The following is a 22,472-nucleotide window of genomic DNA, read 5'->3' on the forward strand; positions in this document are numbered from 1 at the left end:
CTCCCGGTCGTCTCCACCGGGCTGCGCCGTGGCGCCTCAGGGCGTCGCCGCCATTTTGTCTAGTCGGGGATGGCGGTACTTCGCCTGAAGGACCTGTGTGTGTGTCACAGAGTAAGAGAGTCACGGAGTGATTTGGGTTGGGAGGTACCTTAAAGCTCATCTCGTTTCACCCCTCTGCCATGGGCAGGGACACCGTCCTCTAGACTAGGTTGCTCCAAGTGCGGTCCAACTTGATCGTGAACACTCAAGGGATGGGGCAGCCACAGCTCTGGACCACCTGTGCCAGGGCCTCAGCACTCTCAGAGCAAAGAGCTTCCTCCTAATCTAAACTGTTGCTCGTCTTCGTGTTTAATGTCACCGAGAAACTGTGTTTTCCCCACTAAATGTTACTGGGCAAGAAGCTGGTGTTGCTGAGACCGGCCACCGTGCACAGTGTTCTTGTGCTGTCTGTGCCTGTGTTGCTGGGTGCTGACAGCGAGGCCATGGCATGTGGGGGAGCCCGGCACCCCGAGAACACAATAAAACCGACTGAATTGTGTTGAGCCATCACTATCCTCAGCTACACCTGCACCTGGTGGGGGGCTGGTCCCTCTGCAGTGACAATCCATCGGGGTGTGTGTCTGTTACTCCCACGGCTCTCGAGCTCACCACAGGTCCACCAGCTGTTAGAAGAGAATCACAGAATCATTAAGGTTGGAAAAGACCTCTTAAGATCCTCAAGTCCAACCATCAGCCACATCCAACCCTTTGCAGTGGCCCTGCTGCGGTTGGGGGTCACAGCTGCTCCCCACAGGAGAGCAACAGAAGAGAGATTGTGGAATCTCCCTCTCTGGAGACATTCCAAACCCACCCGGATGTGTTTCTGTGTCACCTGCTCCCTGTGACTGTACTTTGGCAGGGGGGTTGGACTGGATGATCTCCAGAGGTCCCTTCCAACCCCAGCGATTCTGTGATTGTGATTCTGTAACTACCTGGTAGCTACAAGGCCAAGCTAACAAATGTCCTGTTTTAACAAAGTATTTCAGAAGCAGAACTGTATTTAAAAACTGACAGCATGGCTAATCCTGCCAAATCCCCGTCCAATCCAAACCATTCTATGATTCTGAGATGTGATTTGAGCAGGTCCTGCCAATAAGTGAGTGATCGGCTTTTGAAGGATTACTTGTACTGACAGAGGCAATGCGGCGCCTGTACTGCATTTTTCTGTGCATTACACAAACGGAGGAGCTGCAACAGCCAGAGCCGTTTCTGCGTGACCTCATACTGCTCTCGGTGGGGTGAGGACACGGCCCGTACGCTCCGCAAGCTCCTCCCAGCGCCGGGCCCCGGGGCGGGTTCACGGCACACCCGGCGGGCGGGGTGGCAGCGCAGCCCGGTGGCTCCTCGCTGCACAGGCGGGGCTGGGGCCGCGATGCTGCCGGTGCTGCCGGACGGCGATGAACGGGAGCTGGAGAGCAGCGAGGAGGGCGGCGGCACGGGCGAGGAGCGGCGGCCGGAGCGGCACGGCTGCACCTACCACGGCCTATATGGTTACCGCAGGTGAGGCGCCGGGTCCCCCCGCGGGGAGGCCGTGCCCAGGCCTCGGTCATTTCCAGCTCCCTGAATTCCCTTTATTTCCCCACCCCTCTCTTTCCCCCCAGTGAGATTCTCTCCCTCCCATAATCCACCGATTCCCCTCTCCTGCTTTTAATCGCCCTCGGGCCGTGCCTTTTCACTGCTGCAGCCCCTGTTCCCTGTTGCGTGTCACGGCTGTAAACTCACTCCCGGGAACCACTTGGGTTCCAGGTCCGCGCAGCAGGGAGCCGCCGGCGGGGATGGCAGTGCCGGCGGCGCCGTGGCACACACGCCCTCCACTGAAGACTTCAGGTAAAGCCGACCGGCAGAACAGCACAATCACGGGAACACCCCGATTTGAAGTCTTTGCCGTATTGTTGTCAGATCATTGTTAAGTCCTCTTAAGTTTTTTTAAAACATAACCCCCCGTGAAAGCATTCTGGAGTCCCCATGGCACTTCTGGAATACCTGGGGAATGGACACATATATAGAGCTTAAATAATGCATTCAACAGAAACTATCGTCCTTGAGTTGAACTCTCTTTTCTTTGCTACTAGTGCTTGATATTGCTGTATTGACTTGGTTCTTCATGTAGGTAACATATAACAAAAATCTATTAATTTTCAATGGACATCTTTCCTTACACTCTGTATTACAGTTTGGGAAACATAGGAACAAAGAGGGCAGTATCTTGTCCGTAGCTGCTGGGAAGGTCAGCCTGAGCTGACATCACAACTCCCGACTCCTGGTGAGTGGGCAAACCACTGACTGCTCATGATGGGCCAAAAGTCACAGAGCTGCCTTAACTGTCACCAGAGAGAGAGCTAGCAGGGACCCCCGTGCTAGAAGCAGGTTCTGCACATGTTGAGAGACACAAAACAAAAACATTTGCCTTCTGGTAATGATTTCTTCTGGTTTTTAAAGCCTCTCCTTGCTGGACACCAACTTACCAGCTGAAGCAGAGACGGAGTTGCGCAATTTCATTGCTAAGCGTCTTACTAAAGGAGCCCTGTTTGAAGGAATGGGGAATGTAGCATCAGTGGGGCTGAGGTAAATTTTTGAAATAATTGGTGAATGAGAGCTGTAAGGAACACTGGCAGGACTGCACATCTTGCCTGCCTGCTGCTGCACTTAGGTTTAATCCTGATTCCATTTTCTTGATCTATTGCTGCCGTTAATAACAGCCTTACACAATGGCACTTTTCTTTTTCAGGTAGCTTTGAGAAAAATACTTTTGTTTTAAATTATTTACTGTTTGAATACTTGAAAAATACTACATATGTTTATGATTATTTCCTTTTAAACTCCTCTGATCAGACAGAAGAAAGAAGAGAAGATCTAAGAGCTCTACATATGGCCATAGGAGCCACCAATGCTGGTGGTTAAAATTACCTCAGAAATCATCTATGTCTGCTTTTTGCATTTACTTATTGTGACGTATCTGGAAGAAAGTAATGTAATTATTTTCTTTTTTCTTCTTGTTTTTATAGCATACCAGAAGGTAAAGTTGGTTGTTACTACTGTCGTTTCCAACAAGAAAGTCTTCTGGAAATGGCAACATTGGAATCAGACATCAATGCTCCAGAATATGTGGTTTGTTTCTTAGGTGGCTCAGAGAAAGGTCTGGAACTATATCCTTACCTTTAACTTTCTTAACCTATATGGAGAGGGAGATGATGTAAAAATTATCTTGTTGTTTTGTCTGTTTCTACTTGAAATCAGCTCGTTTGTGCACACCTTCCAGTAACTGAAAATGTCAGTAACAGCCATATACTGAAAGGAAAAAATGCAGGTCTTAAGTGAGGCATCTTATTTTCCTTAAGAAGATACTTTCAGACTTGAGTTGGACAAATACATTCAAAATTTGAAGATAAATCTTGATTTGGAGGTAAAGCCTAACTTTTTTTAAGTTGTAAAAATTAATATTTATGCAGATTAATTGCTAAAACAATCTGGAAGATCTAATCTATAAAGACAAAATAGGTGTTTCAAGTACCAGTATGAAACACTGGGAGAGGTACTTGACTCACTGTAGTACAATGAATGTCTAAGGTGCTATCAGCCACACAAGTCAAAAGGAAAAAAAGAAAGGGGGGACTTTTTTGTGTTAGTCATAAATCTCTTAAAGGTCACTTACAGTTAAATTTGGAGAGAAGAATAACTAATAAAAGGTAATGGTCTGCAAGGAAGTTATCAATGTCCACCTCGATTCTTACCAGTACTGAATGTTAAGAAAGGACATTTGTGGGTTTCTTGTCACATTTTTCTAGTGGAAGTTCTGCATTTTAAGTCTCTTTGTCATCCCATCTGCTGTTGCATGGCCTTCACTTAATATATACCATAATATTACAGTTCTGGCTGTTTCTTAAAATGCAAAGCCTTTCATTGCTGATAAAGTGAGTCTTTAAATGTCAAACTCATTATTTTAGTTCACTGTGGTTTGAGGTTAAGAAGGCTCCAACATCCAAATATCTTACGTTGAGTAGATTATTAATAAAGCTTCTATTTGCATAGAAATCTAATTTGTAGTTAAAGTTTTTAATGTTTCAACTTGTTACAGCAAAAAAGCTTGGAGACCTGTGTTAGCCCCTACCTGAGGAGCTGGTTTGAGGATGCCATCTGCCCTATTCAGAGGGTCATGCAGCTCTTCCAGGACAAACTCGCCTCTCTGCTACATGCTGTAAGTGTATTTAAAACTGGATAGCTAAAAAACCTCCAGAAGGCATCTCAGTGACTCTAGCATGGTTAAAATGTTTCTTGCATTTGCTTTCCCAGCAGGAGTAAATGAAAACTCCTTTTCCCCCACTTTTTTTGATTGTGGTTTTTTTGTTTCTTTGTTTTTGTTTTTGTTTTTATTCAGAGCAAGTACTTTTCCCGTGCTTATTGCTAAGGAAGCATATAACAATTTCTTCTATCAATTAAAAAAACCCCAATTACCTAATGGTGTCCATGCTGAAATTAGAATAAGAAAATTAGAAACAACATGAGCAGGCTGTCCATGCTATAATTCCTCTGAATGAAAAGGGGTGTTACATTGTGCATGTGCCTTGTGTAATTCACTGGAAACAGAAAAGAGACTAATCCTAGCTCTAGTCCCCAAGTTTGAGGAGGCTCTGGATAGAATAATTTACAGAATGTAACTGCTGAATGTCTTTCTAAGTGTGAAACCAGCTGCAATGACTACAATACAGAGTACTGCCTTGACAAGAACAATTTTTAAAATACCACATTATGTATTTATTGCTTGGAACTGCAATATCAACAAAATTAATACTGAAGCTGTATCCAGCTTTTTCCTTTTTTCCCCTCTTCTTGTTTCTTTTTTTGTTTAAGGCTCTGAGTTACACTCCTGTAGAAGTCAAAAATGCAGATGAAAGAACAGAAAAGGACATCAGCAGGTAAAAATATTTTGAGACCAAGGAACCTTTGAGTAATTTGGCTTCTGTGTATGACAGTCACCTTGGTGTCCAGGAGTTGTAAAAGAGCAAACAGTTGACAAGAGCTTTCTTTGTCAGGTTCCTGGCAGCTGCCAGCCTCCAAGGACTTGTCCAGGAAGGCACAATGACCTCTCTGTGTATTGCCATGACAGAGGAACAGCACAAATCCATGGTTATAGATTGTAGTGGACCTCAGCCCCAGCTGCATAATGCAGGTGAGATTACAGCTGTGAACACTTCATGTTTCTCCCTTGGATCCATCAGCTGCTGAGAGCTGTGACATTAGAAGCAGTTGAGGATATGCAGAAGCTTATAGGCTCCTGCCCAGAAAGTCTGGGTTCTGGCTGGAAACAGGAACACCTGTTGTCCTATGAGGTACCAGAGTAGTTTGTTATACCAGACACACTGAAACCCTGGGTTGAAAATGCTTGGTAATAAAATCCACAGTACATTTAGTTTGTGACCATGAAAGTATGACTTGTACATTTCAGGGAATCTGCAAAACTTTTTTTTCCTGTTGTGGTTTTGACAAATGTTGGGAAAAGGAATTCAACAATCAGAACCCAGTCTTGTGTAATCGCTGTAGCTGTGTTTGCCTTTCTTTCCCACATGTATTGTTTTTCCTTAAGACTTATTTCCTGGCCCAGGTATATTGTTATCAGTTGTTATGTGAGAGTGATTAAACCAGGTGAATGCAGCTGTATATTTATGTTGAGCTCATATGCTTTTTCTCATCTCTTCTCTGTGTTCCTGAACATTTAACAGGAAGCAACAGATTCTGTGAGGATTGGATGCAGGCTTTTGTGAATGGTGCTGAAGGTGCAAATCCATTTCTCTTCCGGCAGATTTTGGAGAACTTTAAATTGAAGGTACCTGTTCATATATATTAAAGACTTGAAGAAGATATTAGGGTTACTGAGGGAGCAAATACGATATGCAAAATATTATTTTGCAGTGAATAAAAGTTTTAGGTTATTATGATGTCTATATGTCATTAACTGATTAACTCTGAAGCTTAATTTGAGGGCTGGCTTACTGTAGTTGACAAGAACAGCTGTGAAGTGGTGTGAAAGTTTCTTCAGTGAATGCTCCAAAGGTGTTTTCTCAAATTTAAAGTAAGATCCACCTTTTTTGTTGTTGTTGTTTGTTTTCTTAAAATACTGTTAATCTGAGCCTTGCACATGCAATCTCATGTAACTGGTACCATGGGTTCAGTAGTTAACACTTCTTAAGTGAGCTGCCATAATATGAGAATTCTTGCTACAAGTTGGACACATCACGTTGTGTCCACATATTTTGCATCATTACAGTAAAAGCTATAATATGCATCCAAGACGATATTCAGTTCTTACATTACTCTTAAGTAGTAATACAAAATTTTTATTGGAAATGCTTTTGCTTCTCGTGCTATTTGTCCTTTATTTTCCACAACAATGTGTTTTCATTCCATGTAGGAGGATAAGAAAATGCTCTGTTACTCTTTCCCCAGGCTATCCAGGACATTAACAACCTGAAGAGGTTTATCCGCCAGGCTGAAATGAACCACTACGCCTTGTTCAAGTGCTACCTGTTCCTGAAGAACTGTGGCAGTGGAGACATCCTGCTGAAGATTGTGAAAGTAGAACATGCAGAAATGCCAGAAGCCAGGAACGTAGTGACTGTCCTGGAGGAATTCATGAGGGAAACATCAGTAGCTTAAAATTATCTGACGTATAAATAATTTCTTCTGTGCAGCTATTGCAGGATTTTTAATTTATATTTAAAAGTATTGCCCAACTCAAACCTTAGTTGCAGTTTCACCTGCCTTTTCTTGTTTTTAGACAAAGCAGTATGAGCTTTTTAAATGTGTAAATATCAGATAATATTAACTCCTGCAGAGTTTTCAGATTCTCCAGCTGACTTGCTCCTGTTCTGAGGAAATAATGACATTTGATTTTTACAGTCATTGCAAAACCAAACCCCAATCCCTTACCTGGCAAGCATTTCACTGTTTTAAATATTTTAAGTATTTTTAAAATAATTTCAATCTGGCTACTGTGTTTTAATAAAGAAGCACAAACATCTGGATAGATCTAGATAATAAATGAATTAATCATATTAGTTAAGAGAACCTAGGTAACAAGTCCATAGCTGGTTTCTGCTTTCAAACTAGTGGTTTGTTCTGCTGCCACTGGATAAACAGGTTGTTAATTGGTACAGAACAGAGCTGCCTTAAGACTGAACCATTGCAGTGATCAGTTTGTATGTGCATGTATGTATGCATACATACACACAACAGCTATCTGAAACTCCCAGGCTCTTTGATGTACCCTCTTCTTCCTTAGTCTGAAGTGTGATCAAGACCTTCTTTGTATGTTCTTCTATTACAGTTTTGCATAACTGTAAATTACTGTATGTTTTTCAATCATGAAGAAATGAAAAAGTTCCCACATCTAATAATAAGACCTCTTCAGAATTTGAAGGAAATTAACTTCCCAACTTAATTACTCATACTTTAAAACATTTCTCTGTATTTCAGCAATGAATTCTTACCCACATCATGGGACACACAGGCAGCAGAATACCTGAAGGAAATCTTTATCTACAGCTGGAATAAAAACTCACGAAGTCTCTGAGTAACTTCAGAAAGAGGATGATTTCTGTAAACCTGATACAAGCAAAATTCCCTGTTGGTTCCCTTTGCAGCAGAGGGTGTTTGAACAACTCCCCCTGAAACAGTGACTGTAACTAACGTGGTTCAGTGTGACTTGTGCCGATGCTCTGTACTGTGATGGCAGAAGTTGCTGCTTTTCTGTGACACCATCACGTTGAACCTATAATAAGGATGACAATAAAACACATTCAAAACCTCAACAGTGTACCTATAAATTGTCAATGAGTGTGGTCCTTGACGTCTCCTGTTTAAAACCCTTTATCCCTCAATGCAGAGGAGCTACAAGTGTGGTATTAGCAGCCAAGGTGACATACGGTGTCGTATTTGGGCAGGTCAAACAAGAAAAGAAAAGTAGTGTGAAAGAAAACAAACTCCTCATTCAATCATTTGCAGGAGCTCTGAGAAGTAACAAGTGTTTTCTTTCATGAGTGAGCACCACTCAATAAAACATGTCACCCTTTGTTGCTCCTGTACATTTCTAGCAAAATTGGAGCACTGATTGTTCAGTTTTTTGGCTGATCAGGACACAAGAGTGAGCTCAGTGCTTAAATAAGTTGGATGTGAAAAACAGGTAGCAAGAAAAATGTAGGGTACTAGTAGGCAGTAACACTTTGTATTAATTGACAAAAACTGACAAAACCCACCTTACCTTCTTGCTGAAAGTCCTCAGCTAATTAATAGAGAGATTTGAGTGTCTCGGAAAGTTCAGTTCAGTGCAGAGAACTGACAGCAAGAGCTGAGTCCTACACATGGTAGCAGTGATCTGCCTCCCTTGGGAGTAGCACATCTGACAGGAACTGCTCCTATAGACATCTTCATTCCTATAATTTACACTTTAACCCAGTGTTTCCCAACAAAAACACAACTTATTTTTCAAAATGAGCCTCCCCCTTGCACATTGGTAGAAGGATTTTTATTTTAACCAGTTGGAGGTTTACTGCAGAACTTTCTGGATATGTTGTTTCCACTCTTGATTCAAGAGATGGGTGTTGGCTCTGAGATTTGAAAATATTCAGTAGAGCCTGATGTTAAAAGAGCACAACCCTCCTCCCCAGTACAAAAATTTACTCAAATGTACTTGGTCGTCAACTTCCCTGCAGTTCTGAGGTCACAACTGCACTGAAGGGACAGCTGCCAAAAGGTGGGACAACACCTGAATTTCCATACAAGTTCCAAGCTATTTCTGCATGCTCATTAGATCTCATGGAGAAATGAAGCTGCAGTTCACTCTCCCCTTCATCTGTTAGACAGACATAAAAATTGAGTTACCAATATCATTATTAGAAGATTACGATGGCAGAGCTCCAAACCAAGGGCTCTTTTGTTAAATACTGTGTTAACTGTACACAAACTTATAAAACTGTCATTGAAAGTTCTTTCTTGGTTGGTTTTTTGGAATGTGATATAGAACAACTCAATTTTATTACAAAAAAAGAAAAGAAAAATTAAACCGAAAAAAACCAACAACAAAAAACCACCACCAAATTTAATGGATTCTGCGCTCAAATAATATTGTCACAACAAAAATACACAGAATGTACACAATACAAAAATATTTGGAAACACACAATAGCATCTTACCTTGCAAATATCATTTTGTTTTACTAGCCCTTCACAGGGAAAGTACCATTTGTTCAGTATTTTAAGGCAGAAAATTACATAGTTTAGTGCTTTGTGTTTAACACTTGGAAGTGTTGTTAGCATTAGAAGTGTAACTAAAAGAAAAGCTGCATAAATCTGGCTTTATTTGCAAACTGAACAGACACTGTGGGAGTCAGGAGAGAATCAGTGACAATGTGTCTATCAAGCTCACTAAAAATAAGGTACTTTAGCTACTTAAATCATAGAAAGTATTTTGTGCTCTGTGTTGTAAAGTACCCCGAAACATAAATTTTCTGTACTCCTACTGGCATTTCAGAAATACCTCATTAGAAAGCTTTTCCAATTAAAAGCCAGTGATTAAAATACATCTACCTTTAAATAAGCTTGGTTTCTGTCTTAAGTGTGATTCTTTTTTACAGAGCTGCAAAATGCACTGTAGTCCTTTATAACCAGCTCTTGGCATCCGTGATTAGAGAAGGAATCTTTGAGTTCTACCATGCAAAGCACTGCAGAGCAGCCACCACTGTAAGAGGAGCAGGGGAGCAGCAACACTCAGAGGTGCTGGTCTGGGTTCTCTAGTCCCAGCTTGCCCCCAGAGGTGGCTGGTGTTGAACTGCCATGTTCACATTCTCCAGTTCCACTTCAGGCAAAGCCAGTGGATGGATGTTCCAAAGCAACTGGGCTGAGCTTGAATCTATGCGAACAGACTTTGAGCTCTTTACTCAATGAAGAATGTGTGAAAGTCCTACCCACGATCCTGTGAGACTAAATATTGGCACAGAACAGCAGCTGCCTTGTGAGGTCAGCAGTCAGCTGTCATGTTAGTACCAGCTCTGAACATGTCAGATTCCATCCTTCATAGCCCCGTTCACACTCAAAGGGCCCAATCTGATCTAAAACACATGGGCAGTATAATCCATCAGAAGGAGCAAGGTGTTGGGGTACAGAATCCCTGAGCTTTATTTCCAGTAACAGTTTCTCTAGCTTCCCCCTTCCCTGTTGATAACATACTTCCCACTGCCAAAGGAGCAAGTAGTGAAAAACCACAATACGCCACGTAAGTGCTAAGATTCCTCATCAACTGACAGGGAAACAGTGACACAAGATGTTGTCTTAAAAACTCAGCAAAAGTAAATTCATCAGCATTTTTATGACTGCTACAACTCACTCAGAGATTGTTTCTGCTAACCTCCTCTCCCATCACTGCATGACAACTCTCTCCCTCCTCCCTCCTATGTTATTACCGCTGTGTGTAAAACTAATCTTTACCTGTTTCCAAGCATCTAGGAATAAAAGGTGCCATTTGCGGTCCCCGTGGACTTTGATCTGTCTGGTTCTCCACTTTTCTCCTCTTCCTCACGGCTGTCGCAGCCACTTGTCCCGCCCGTCCCCGGGAGGCGGCCGGAGCCGGGCCGGTGCTACTGCCCGCCGCCGGCAGGTGTCCCTGGCAGCTTCGCATCCAGCACCGCCGGCTCCCCGCATGCCGCACTGCCCCTAATCCTCCCGGACCACTGCTGCAATGAACTCACTGCAAGTCAAATCCACCACACAAACGGCTGCTTTTTTTTTTTTCTCCCCCAGGTGTTGTGTCCTCACTCAAGGACACAGCATAAAATAACTTGCTCCGAGGTGCACTGTTCAAACCTGTACACTGGTGACAGTCCTTGCCCTCTGCTCTAGCACTGCACAGTTATAAGGTTCAATAGATTCACGTTTTATCCGACTGATGGAAAATCCTGGCAGTAGCTGAAATAAAACCACAACTAATCATTGAAACCAGTTGCTCGGTGGATGCTCCTTCAGGAACACACTACTGACTGTGACAGGTTGGAACCATGAATGAGTAGGATGGAGAATATTACATCTCCAGCATGAGCCAGCAGCTTCAAGGACATCTGGAGGTAACAGAAAAGCCTGGCTGCTGTTAGGTCTGTGGTGCTGCAGCACTGTGGCACTCATGGGTGTGTTAGAAAATAACATAACTGGAATTCATGATACTCTGTAAAAACATAGCAAGTTTTCACACTGTAATTTTAATGATTAAAAAAATAATTTAAAAGCTTAAGCACTTTGTGCTGCTTCTGGCTCCATGAGTTGGTTGATTCTTAGCAGACAACAGGCTCTGTGCACAAACTGCTCCATGTATGGGTGGAGATTTCAGCTCTGATGAGCAGGAATGTGAGAGGGTTGCATTCTTTCACCTACAATAAATCTAACACTGCCTTAAAGTCTGGCCTTTCTGATCCCCAGGGTTGTTTGTAGACTTGCTCGGGCAGGGTATGGGGACACAGAATGGAAGTCAGAAAGATGAACAACAATTTAAAAGAACAAGTCATAAGATCAACTTCAGAGCTGTTTTCAACCAGTTCATGTAAACTACATTCATCTATGGAACAAGGACCAAGGAAGGCTGTCTGGATTCCTCTGTTCAGCTCCTTCTTGCTCCTGAGCTGAGCAAAGACGTGTTTGCCATGATCAAGCTGATCAAGAAACTGGTGGCTCTTCAACTTGTACCTTGCTGCTTCACCACAGAGCACACACTGGCAGGCACGGAAACCTCTGCTGGGGAGCAGCTCATAGGCACTAAGTAGATTTCAGCTGAGAAGCCAAAAATAAAAGTCAATTGGTGCATATTGCACTCTGGTAAATTATAGGCAAAATAATCTGGGGTTGTTTTGCAATTGAAATTTTCTGTCAAAATTTTAAAAGCTCTCCTAAAACTTAAGGGGAGCTCTCATTCCTGGTCACCTCTGTTTTCAAGACATCTGTAATGACAAAGGCTTAGCAATAGGTGAGGGAAGGAATGTCCTCCTTACTTGTTAACCGTGTCAGAACTCTCCTAGCTTCTGTTCTCCTTCCTGCCTGCTGCTCTCAGGGGGATCCATGGCTACGACACTCACTGGGCCAGCACCTGCTACAATATATGGGAACTTTTGTGACTGCTGTGATCTGGACCCAAACTGCAGAGGTAAAATGGCACAGGGAACCAGTCCCTTCTCCAAAATGAACAGAGCTCTGGCCCATATCCCTTCCTCTTGGTCCTCGATTGAGGGCCCATGAGCAATGTACTGGCCATGCAGAACAACAAAAGTGCAGTCATCCTCAGAAATCCCATTTCTGTGCACAAAGGTGGCAAAAATTGTTTCTTTTGCAGGTAAGGCTTATTCCAGGCTGTAGAAACACTTATTTTCTCCCCCCTCCTTCTGAAGCAAGAGAACTTTTACTAGTGCATCCTGTGGGAGTGAACTTCACCCCTCAACCCAGAGATATTTTTCCGTAAGAGGCAAAGAAGGGGGCAGCTGATAAGCACTTGTGGATGTCCCATCTAGAAGGACAGGCTCCTACTAGCTTGTGGTATCATCTGGCAGCATGGATAGCACAGCTGAGAGAATAAAGCCCACAAGACAGAGACATTTTTCTACAGAGCAAACACAACTGCTATAGTACCCATGGGATATGCTGTGAAAGGCTCTGGTGGCTGGTGCCTGTGCACCAACAAGAAAGAGAAAAAAGGAAGGGAGGAGCTTGTCTGGAGAGAGTCTTACGGCTGCTTTATCCAGACCACCGAATAGGTGGGTAAAGGGGAGAGAAAAGGAGGGCACCCACATTCCTGGGCTGTAATTTGGCAGCTCTCTAAAGGGACAAGCAAAATAAGCACCTTACAGAGACGAGTACCTATAAGCACTGCTTGTGCTACCGAGGTCGCCATGTGGTTCCCAGGTCCATGCAGGCAACTGTATGGACTATGCCATAGCCCAGTTACAGACTGCCTGAATCTGGGCTTGACCAGCGTTAAAGTAAAAGGCATCATTTCAACTAACTGTTGTTTGGAGCTCCTGAACATCCATTGCTTCAGGAAGAGGCACCCTCAAAATTTAGCAGTCATCTTAAAACCAGTTTTAACCATTTCACAATGATCACTAGCAAATAACACCTTTTCCACTTCAGTGGGAAACCAGTGCTGCATACAAACTGATTTAACTCCACTGCCTTCAGTGGACTAGACCCCAAATGGACTGTATGGCTGTAATGACTGGATAGTTCCTACCCTGGGCTGCTGGAGGTGATCATGGTCCCACTTTCCTAGTAAGAACCTGCTGGAAGTGTTGAGATCCTTGCTAGGAGCTCACTGCAGGCCAGGTGTTTGGTCAGTGTGGCCAGAAAAAATGTGAGAAGAAAACAGGACCTGATTGTCGTCTGATAAAACCACAAATGAACATTTGCCCTCCTTTTCTTCATCCCTCAAAAAAAAAAAAAAAAAACCAAACCACAAAAAACCAAAAACCAAAAAAACCCAAACTAACCCATCCACACCCTCTAGCCACAGTAGGCTGGGAAGGGGGGGGGAATAATTAATTAAAATTAAGTTAAACATGCACAGTAAAAGTCACCTCTGGCTGCGTGTCCACAACACTAAGATTCCCAATGTTTATAGTGCAACTTCATTTGACCTGTAGTTGAAGACCAGTCTCCATCACTTTGTGTGATCAAGTTCTGCTGATTCCTTTTAAAGTTGTGCAAGACAAGTTTCACCATAGACTAAAACATCTTAGGAACCATTCAAGTAATTAGACAGTGGCACTGGTATGGCTGAACAGTCAGATGTGTCCAAAGAAACCAGACTCAAGCTGCCTTGTGAGTACCATGTGAGTCTCTAATTAGTAAATGGCTGCTCTTTTTCCCTTTTAGTGTTCAGTAACATTGAGGAAATTCACTCAGCAATTGGCCGTAATTCCAGCACTTATCTGGAAAATACAAATATCTCATAGAAAATATTGATACGTGCTAACAACCCAAGCAGTCAGTGCCCAGATGCAGGGCAGAAACTGCAGGGCATGGTCAGCCAGAGTTATAGAACCTGTTGAATTTGTGAACAAACTGATCAGCCCATTCTTTAATGAGATCTTTAAGCACTTCCTTCAGCACACTTGTGTGTTCAGAAGAATCATCCTCCCCTAAGTTAAATACAAAAATAGATCCTTCATCTTCATTCATTTAACACAGCTGACAGATGACTTCTGCTCTCCAGTTTTCTGTCCCATGTTTTTAAGGTGGGGGAGGTAGCTTTAGATCCAACAGACTGTAGGCAAAAATATTCCAGAAGATGGCAAACAAGACAAAAATTATGTAAATAGAAAGGAAGATCCACCATAAAGTCTGATCTTGGAGTCTCTGCTCATAGTTCCTCAGGATGATGACACCAAGGGTGATTCCAACCATCACCCCTCCCAGGTGAGCCATGAAGCTGGGGTGAGGGCATGGCGGGTAAGCAGAGGGGTGGAATCGCAGCCACACGGCTCTTCCAAATTCAAAGCTCACTGGAACAAAGAATAAAAAATAAATTAATTGTCTAGGTTATCCCTTCTTAAGTCCATGTTGCAGACAGCACTGCATTCCTGAGGAGATGGAGAGGGAGAAGTTGCCTTGTATGGTGAGCACAGGGAAGCCGTAGCCGTGTCAGGGCTGTGGAACACAGACATGAGGTCTCTCCAGTGGCTGGAAAGTGGTCTGGGTTTGTGGGAGTGTAGATAGGTTGGGGAATATTTGCCTCCTCAAATTTATACCAAAACCATAACAAAAATGAGTTAGAATTTGAAGACAGTTGTCTGTGATGAACACATGGTTTGGTTTCCCTTATTGTGCCCCCCGGTGATATGGCTGGATGAATTCATCAGTGTGTGTATAATGCTGCTGCCATCCCAGATAGGACGTGCTCAAGGAAACCCAAGTATTATCATTACGAAAACACTGCATGTTTGAGACTGCAAAGAGAAGATGCTTAAGTCCAATTCTTTCACAAACACCACAAGCTATAGATGCTAGCTAATGACAAATCCTTATTTCCAAATACTTGTGTTGAAAGCCAAAATCTGCAGTGGAGAGCAATGTGGTTCCTGCTGCCAGAAGGTCCAGATGCAAGTTCCTACCAAAATTGCTGCAAAGTCAAAACCCTCTGAGTCAGCTTGAACTATTATGACAAGGACAAACAAAACAGGACTGGCTGCATGTGTGCCAAGCATTGTATGGTACTTACTACAGATCAAGGCAACAGCCATGCGCAGCAGTTTGAATTGGCACTTCATTCCTGACCAGTTCTGGAAAAGAGACAAGGAAAACAAAGTAATGCTGCACACAAACCTGAAGGGATATTACATTTAGATCTGTCACTTGTGAGGCAACTTCTCAATGCATTTGAGCCCTACTGTGCTTTTTCAATGCTACTTTCTGTGCCTCAGGCTCACTGAAATTCGCAGCTCAGATCTCTGGCAGAGCATAGAGAAACAACAAAGACTTCAATAAAAGCATATCAAGGAAACAGTGCCATAAGAAAACCTGGACTTGGCCTCCTCTGTCTTCAGGCTTGGTTGTTAATTGTTAATTGTTTAATTCCAAGAATACTTATTTTTCCAAGCAGGAGTGTTTCCATTTCCTTTGGTTACCAGGAGGCATGAGGGAACAGAAGATTCCAGAGACCCTCCCTGCCACAGTCCCTGTGCTCTCCCCAGCTGTGCCAGACTGAGTTTTGCCATCAAACAGCCAGCGTGTCTTTCAGCGTGTGGGAGCATCACACCTAGGTAACAAGTGAGCACAGAGAGACAATGGGGGAAAAGAAAAGCAAAGAAACCCCTCCACCAGAACTGGAAAGGCAGCAAAAATAATTTCAGATGGGAAGAGAGGCAGTGGATAATGGAGAAATAAAGATGCTAAGGTAGCAATTGCTAAACAGATTTGGAGGAGGCCAATGAGTAGTGAAACGACACACCACTTTGTGACATTTTAAGAAGTCTGGGAAGGTAACTGCTGAAGACTCTCCACACACCTCTGGCAGAGCCTCTTCCTGTAAAGCAGACCAAAATTTCCTCCAATGTCCCCCTCTAACCCTGTGCATTGTGGTATTAAAAAAGCCCTATGTCTGCATTGCCACCCTGAGAGACAGAGGAAGCTCCCTCCTGCTTCTCTTGGCACAGTGGTAGGGAACACAAATGACACTGAAAATAACTGTATATAAGGATGCGATTCCCCAACAGAAACCCTGTGGTATAGGGGTAGCACCTCTCCTCCACTCCCTACCTCTCTGCCAGCCACTCAACTGTCTAATTTGGACATCAGCCTCAGCTCATTCATGCTCTGAAAAGCTTGAAGAGGATGAAGGAGACCAATTCTGATCAGGAAATCTCTCACTTCCCGTTTCCCAGCTGTTACAAAGCTGTCTGGAGCAGCACCACTGTGGGTCGCAGCTGGAGCCTGCTGACTTCACTACAGACAAGCATCAAGTACAAGGTTTTCTTTTAGGCTTGACTCTACCACCACCACCCACACATGTCTTCCAGCACCCATATAACAGATCTTCTGTTTCTACTGCAGCCAACCCACACTATCTTCCCACTCAGACCCAGGGGAGGAGCATTATCCCCATTTTCATGGTTATTCTGCTCTGATATTGCTGGTACAGGACAGACATGCCACCACACATGAGTCTTCTATCAGCAAAGCCTTTTTTTCCCCGGCGTCAGCTGAGGAGTCCCCTGGGCAGTTGTGCTGGGCTTTGCCACCACCTAGATGAGGGCTGGGGATGAGCTCCTGTTTCCAGCCTTAGAGGAATGACAATGCTGGCATTTACTCACTTTTGTGAAGTATTTCATTAGGTGAAACAGCAAAAAGATGCATCACTAGATCACCCAGGGTTCAGCTTCAGTCTGGATTTTACAAATGGAGATAAGGAATATTCTGCACATGAATCCACCGAATGCTAAATTTCCTTAGATACCCAGTAAAATTAATGGCACGTGCAGACAGAAACAGATCTACGCTTCTGCAGAGCCAGTCTGCTTTTCAAACATTTGTCAGCCATTGTGTGGAGAGCTGATAGCCTGGACAACACTGATAAATTTTGGATTACCAACATCTTTAGCTTGTCCTGACAAGCTACTAGTCATCAGGGTACCAAGCCACCGAATGCAGGGTAATATTTCCATTCCAGGACCACACCACAGAGACAAGACTCTTAGCTGGGGCAAGCTCTGAATGACCAACAGCTGGCTCAGGCCTTATTTTCCAGCCCCTTTGGGCCACCAGACCTGGCTCAGTCCGAGAGGTCAGACGGTCACTCTGGTACTCACCATCACAATATTGGCCAGGTGAGCAGAGACAAGAGCATACACACCTCCAGAGGAGCCCACCACAGGTGCTCTCATGTCAGCCACTGACACTGCCAGGGACCCTGGGGGAAACAACAAGGCTTTGTAACAATTGCCAGCCAATTAAATACACTCTCCCCTACCCTACATCCCTGCTACTGCCTGTTTGTGCTAATTGATGCAGGTCAGGAATACAGAAAGAGAAGGAGGGGGAAATTGATTGACTCATGAAGCCAACTTAGTCCTGTCAAGGCAGTGACTGATTGTTCCTCTGCACCTACTTTAAAAGCAGCCAAGCAAGGCAGCAATGTGTCTTTAAACCTGTGCTGCAAAAAGGCATTTGTTCCCTGATTGAAAGAACAAGGAAGCAGGAGACAGACAAATATCTGTGTTTTGTTTCTCACCTGAAGATAAAATAGAAGTAGCTCCCATGTTGGCAAGAAAAATATTTGCACAGGGAGAAGGAACTGGGGACTTGTAACTTAGCACAGGCCTCTGATCAAAGCACAGCCTACTACTTGTAAAACTTCAGGGTAAAACTAGTTAAAAATAACCTGGATGGAGGCAGTAGGCATGTGACAGCAAAATGACAGGTCAAGTATATAAACGCACCACTCATAACAATACAGCCAAACAAAGACATTGCTTCTTCTTATCCCAGTCGGAGGCTTGGATCTGCTTAAAGCTCCTTTCATTGCTGACTTCAAGAATAATTTAAGCGATAGAGGGAAAGGCAGATTTGGTATCACAAGGAAAGGATAATGAAGATCTTTGTGATGAGTGGGAATGGGAGAAAGACACATTGGCAAATCTTGAGAGAGTCCTCGGTAGTGTAGAATCTAATGAACTTCTTTGCTAATTGCCCAACTGATTCCAGGTCAAGAAAATGCTGAGATTCCACCAGCCAACTCTGCTGATAGCTCCCTCCTTCCTTGTATGGCCCTGAGACTTCTCAGCTCTTAAACACTGCCATTAAGAAAAAAGTTAATGAGAAATAAAGGAAGGAGTAATACGATCGTGCAGTTAAGTCCTCAGACACCGCAATTTCCAGTCTCAATGTGTCTTCTTAGTAAAGCCAGACCAATGAGAAAGAACCACAAAAGTTGTGGCCTAACTACATTTTACTGTCTATTCCTGATTATTTAGGAGCTGAGTTATCTTTATATTGCCTCAGCATGAATATATCCATTTCCCTCTCTCCTGGCACATGACAAAGAATAAAGAATATTTCATAACTGGCTAACATATCAATGAAGCCCTGGGGTTTGGTAGGTGTATCTGTGTAGAAAAGCTATGTCTGGAAAGTTGCAAATTGGGCACCACTTTTGTTAAATGTGGTGCTTGTTAAAATAACAGTCAGGGGACAGTGGAGCTGATCTGCTAACTCCTTTCTCTGCATTAAAAAGTGTTAGTGTTTGTACCATGCCTAGTCCTGTGTCCTAGTCCAATTATTCTTTCCATAGTCTCTCTCCCGGAATGCAAGATTTATTAGTACCCAATGCAGCCCATTCTACAAAGGGTTTATCTGTTTATTATAGAAAAAAAATAATTATGTGGCTGGAAAAAACCAAACAAACACTATAAATCTTGAACTAAGGCAATCAGTCACTGTCTGAGTTCCACTGTAAAGCTCTTGGTTGTTTTCACACACTCCTGTTTTAATCAGATGTTGATCTATTGTCAGCTAACTTCCATCACCTCCACACTGCTGGAAATTCCAAACATAAATAAAAGCAATTCTGCACAAACTAAAAATCAATCAGACACCATGGCTTAATGATTAAATGAATTTTCCAGATTTCTGTGCACTCACAATCCACGATCAAATACTTCTTGCTTACTTAGGCTGTAGAAAGGTGACAGACAGGACAAATGGAGGAAGAACTGGCACAGGACCAGCATGACTCCACATTCAGGAAGACCATCTAAAGCAAGGCTATTTTAAAATAACAGGTAGTTGGTGCATTTTTAGCAGGTCTCCTAAACACAGAGTCTATGGCTACATAGAAATAGATGTCAAGTTGTACCGTATTTTCTATGTCCAGCCCACCAAAGGATTTCAATGCACAGAAGATCAGTGAATGCTCCTCTCCTAATCCCAAATATCACAAAACATTTCTCCTACTCAAAAGCCAGCACAGACCATTTTCACTGCTTCTCTGTCTGGGGCATGCAGAGGTGTCACCTACCTGCCACAACTCCTGCAACATACACAAAACTGATCCTCGCAGCTCCATGCACCATTTCCAGAGGAACCCCAACCAAGAGCTGAAGGACAACATTGAGCCCAAGGTGTTCTATCCTGCAGCAAGGAAAAACAACAGTTGTCCTCTTTTCCAACTCTTCATCTCCTTTCTCTACCACTGAGACACAGATATCTTGGAAAGAAAATCAAATAGCACCTGCTTCACATAAGTAGACTAACGGTGGGAAAAACAGGGATTCCAGAAAAAATCAGACCCAGAGCTGCAATTTATCTTCCTTCCTTGCTGCTTTTATCTTTTTTGTATCTACATACATCCTTCCAGCCAAAGACCTCATACAATATTTGGTTCTTAGTCAGACATTTTTTCTTTTTTGTTTCGTTAAATGACTTGTCAAAAAAAAAAAAAAAAAAAGCAGCAAGATGCCAGCAGAGCCTGGAACAGAAGCCAGAAATTTGACCTGCTCTTCTCTTCACCCCTCCTAATGATTCAGCCTTTCCCTGCACACATCACACTGCCACGATGGGGAGTGGTTGTTGAGTCAAGAACAAGGTGAGCACAGAAGTTCCAAGAGAACTGCCATTTCCTGGTGCCATAATGCTGCTTTACAGTATGGGCTGTCTGACCCTCACCCTTTTCTGCTGTGCCTACATCAATGGCCAGAATGGGAAGCAGAGGGCATTTTGATCTCTGCTCAGGTGCCCAGGTATACTCACTGATGCTCTCTCTTCACTCACCCTTGTTCCCATTGCAGTCAATAGCAAAACTCCTGTTGAGCACAAAGGAAAAAGCTGGGCTGAGGGAACTCTTGCAGAAAGCCCCACTGTCACACTGTGCAGTACCACTTACAATCTGCAGGCAGAGTGTGGCAGCTCAGATATGCATATTGGGTAAAGACTCCAGTGCAGCAGATTTCCCCTCAGCTGAATCAATAGTTTCAAGGCAAGTTCTCTGTTGCTTTAATCAATACTACTTAAGAAAACTGTCCTGCCACTTTTCAAAGCTCTACACAGATATTTATGAGTGTCTTTGCCATTTGCAGGATCTTCCAGTGAGGTAACAACAGCATCAGGCCCTGAACAGGGTCCTCAACACTCTGCTAGTATCTGAGATTTACCCTGGGCTTGCAGGGCTGTGACCTCACTGAATAGTGACATCCCACTGGAGCCAAGGGTATCCTGATTTTTGTATGAAGAGTGTCCGAGCCTGCTTACAAAACAGATGGAGCTAAATGACACAGTGGTACCCTTAACACAGAATGCCATCATCTTTTGGAGAAACAAGAGCAAAGTACCTAATGCCTTGAAAATATACATCCCATTTTATACAAGAAAAGGGTTGCTCACAGGCAGGCACTAGCAAACTTTGGTTTAAGTTATATGCGTTTCCACTGTTTTGATCTTTTTCATGTTACCATAGCAATTTCCCATATACAGCAGAGAAAAACACTGATGGTGAAATGCAGTAATGACAGAACAGTCTTATAAATGAGAATTTAAAGTTGGACTGGAAAAAAGTGCGAGAAATGATACTGCAGGAAACAATCCTCTCCTGATATCTCAATAAGTTTGTTTCCATTGAATTTCTCTCCAAAGATAAATTTCCCTCCTGCACAATACACTCAGCACTGCAATTTTTCATCATAAGGAAACTGCTGCATGCCACTGAGTTATTACCTTCCTCGAGCCTTTTGAAGCCACTGGGCATGGTCAGCACTCATTCTGATCCCGTATGCTCACAGAACATAGGGAATTAAATTAGGGACAACCAGCAAAGGTCAAACTGAGATCACAGAGACAAGTCAAAACATCCAAATGCCCTTTCACAGAGGGGAGAGAAGAACTTTGGCTGGCACACAGACAACATCATGAGGCGGCACCTGACATTTCCACACAAAGCACTGGTCTTATTTTTCAAAGGACGCTTTTGTAAGAGCTCAGCAAAGTTTATCCTGGACTCTGAAGTGACTACTCTGATTCACAGCAGTTCTTAAAAGACTTCCCAGGAGCAATCCCATTCACTTCTCTTTCCCACCATGGTAAGAGCTTTGAAGGCACCACAGTCAATAACGACCCATAAAATATAATTATCCTTTGCCAGTGCTGAATGTGTCATTCTTGAAGTGACAATTTCATTGATTTATTAAAGACTTTCTCCTTCCCTGGGACCAAACAAATGGGACTGAGCATCAATGCAAGTCATTAGTTATGGCAGTGATACAAATGTGTGGGCTTCAGATATCAACGTCTGGTTTCCATGAAAACAGAAGGGCAGAATTTACAACTTTGCCTTTTCAGCCCTCAACAAAGCTCCCTCCATCAGGACCAGCACACAGCCTGTACATTTTTGGAATCTTTCTAGAGGCACAGCCAGCCAAGCCTTAGCAACTGCTGCCTTCTCAAACACCTTCCGGCTGCCACTTGCTCTTCAAAAAAAGACCGAGTGCACTAAATTAAGGAGCAGTCCACATTACCATTTAAAAGTCTCAGCTGGAAACAGCATAACAATAGACCCATGGCATTGTGTTATCCCCTCATTTGAAAATGAGAGGAGAATGATGGGCGTCCACTAAAAAATGTTATTACCTTTCCAAGATTTATCTGTTTTCCTCACAAGAAAAGAGCTTAACACAGAGAAGTTAGAAATAAAGGAACATTTAGCTTAACTCCAGATACTGCAGAAAAATCACGAGGTTTATTGTTCTAGTGAGATTCTCCATTGTTTTGAAGGCTGTGTAGCTAAAGGACTTGGAATCCATCATGACAGTCCCCTGCTCACCACCTTCCATTGTTCCACTCTGAGCCAGCCAGAGGTGAAATAAAACGGAGGGATTTTTCATCCAGTGAGTGTGAAGAATACCAGAGAACTGCCTGCTACAAAGGTG

The 22,472-nt window shown here is 43.3% G+C and overlaps 2 protein-coding genes across 7 annotated transcripts in view; one reads left to right on the forward strand and one right to left on the reverse strand.

Moving 5' to 3' along the window:
* The first annotated feature begins 1,217 nt into the window (after nucleotides 1-1,217).
* Nucleotides 1,218-7,844, forward strand: C19H17orf75 (chromosome 19 C17orf75 homolog). 4 transcript variants are annotated; one of them, XM_048323666.1, is made up of 10 exons: nucleotides 1,218-1,539; nucleotides 1,786-1,866; nucleotides 2,479-2,604; nucleotides 3,045-3,185; nucleotides 3,385-3,442; nucleotides 4,115-4,234; nucleotides 4,888-4,952; nucleotides 5,070-5,206; nucleotides 5,757-5,860; nucleotides 6,481-7,844. In XM_048323666.1, exons 1-10 carry the CDS (start codon nucleotides 1,412-1,414, stop codon nucleotides 6,688-6,690), a joined length of 1,170 nt encoding a protein of 389 aa, XP_048179623.1. In that variant the 5' UTR covers nucleotides 1,218-1,411; the 3' UTR covers nucleotides 6,691-7,844. The 4 variants fall into 4 exon arrangements, with proteins under 4 accessions (XP_048179623.1, XP_048179626.1, XP_048179624.1 ...); XM_048323669.1 differs by lacking the exon at nucleotides 2,479-2,604; XM_048323667.1 differs by lacking the exon at nucleotides 1,786-1,866 and having other exon boundaries at nucleotides 1,219-1,539.
* A 1,265-nt stretch (nucleotides 7,845-9,109) lies between these two features.
* Nucleotides 9,110-22,472, reverse strand: part of RHBDL3 (rhomboid like 3) — a 71,808-nt gene continuing 58,445 nt past the window's right edge. For all 3 annotated transcript variants that reach the window (XM_048323663.1, XM_048323664.1, XM_048323665.1), the window contains 4 exons: nucleotides 19,574-19,686; nucleotides 17,367-17,467; nucleotides 15,281-15,341; nucleotides 9,110-14,564 (listed from right to left, as the gene is read on the reverse strand). In XM_048323663.1, the coding sequence (XP_048179620.1) occupies nucleotides 14,293-14,564; nucleotides 15,281-15,341; nucleotides 17,367-17,467; nucleotides 19,574-19,686 (547 nt within the window). In that variant the 3' untranslated portion in view covers nucleotides 9,110-14,292. The remainder of the gene's footprint in view (nucleotides 14,565-15,280; nucleotides 15,342-17,366; nucleotides 17,468-19,573; nucleotides 19,687-22,472) is intronic.

Source organism: Corvus hawaiiensis, chromosome 19 (genome assembly GCF_020740725.1).
Source record: "Corvus hawaiiensis isolate bCorHaw1 chromosome 19, bCorHaw1.pri.cur, whole genome shotgun sequence".
NCBI lineage: Eukaryota > Metazoa > Chordata > Aves > Passeriformes > Corvidae > Corvus > Corvus hawaiiensis.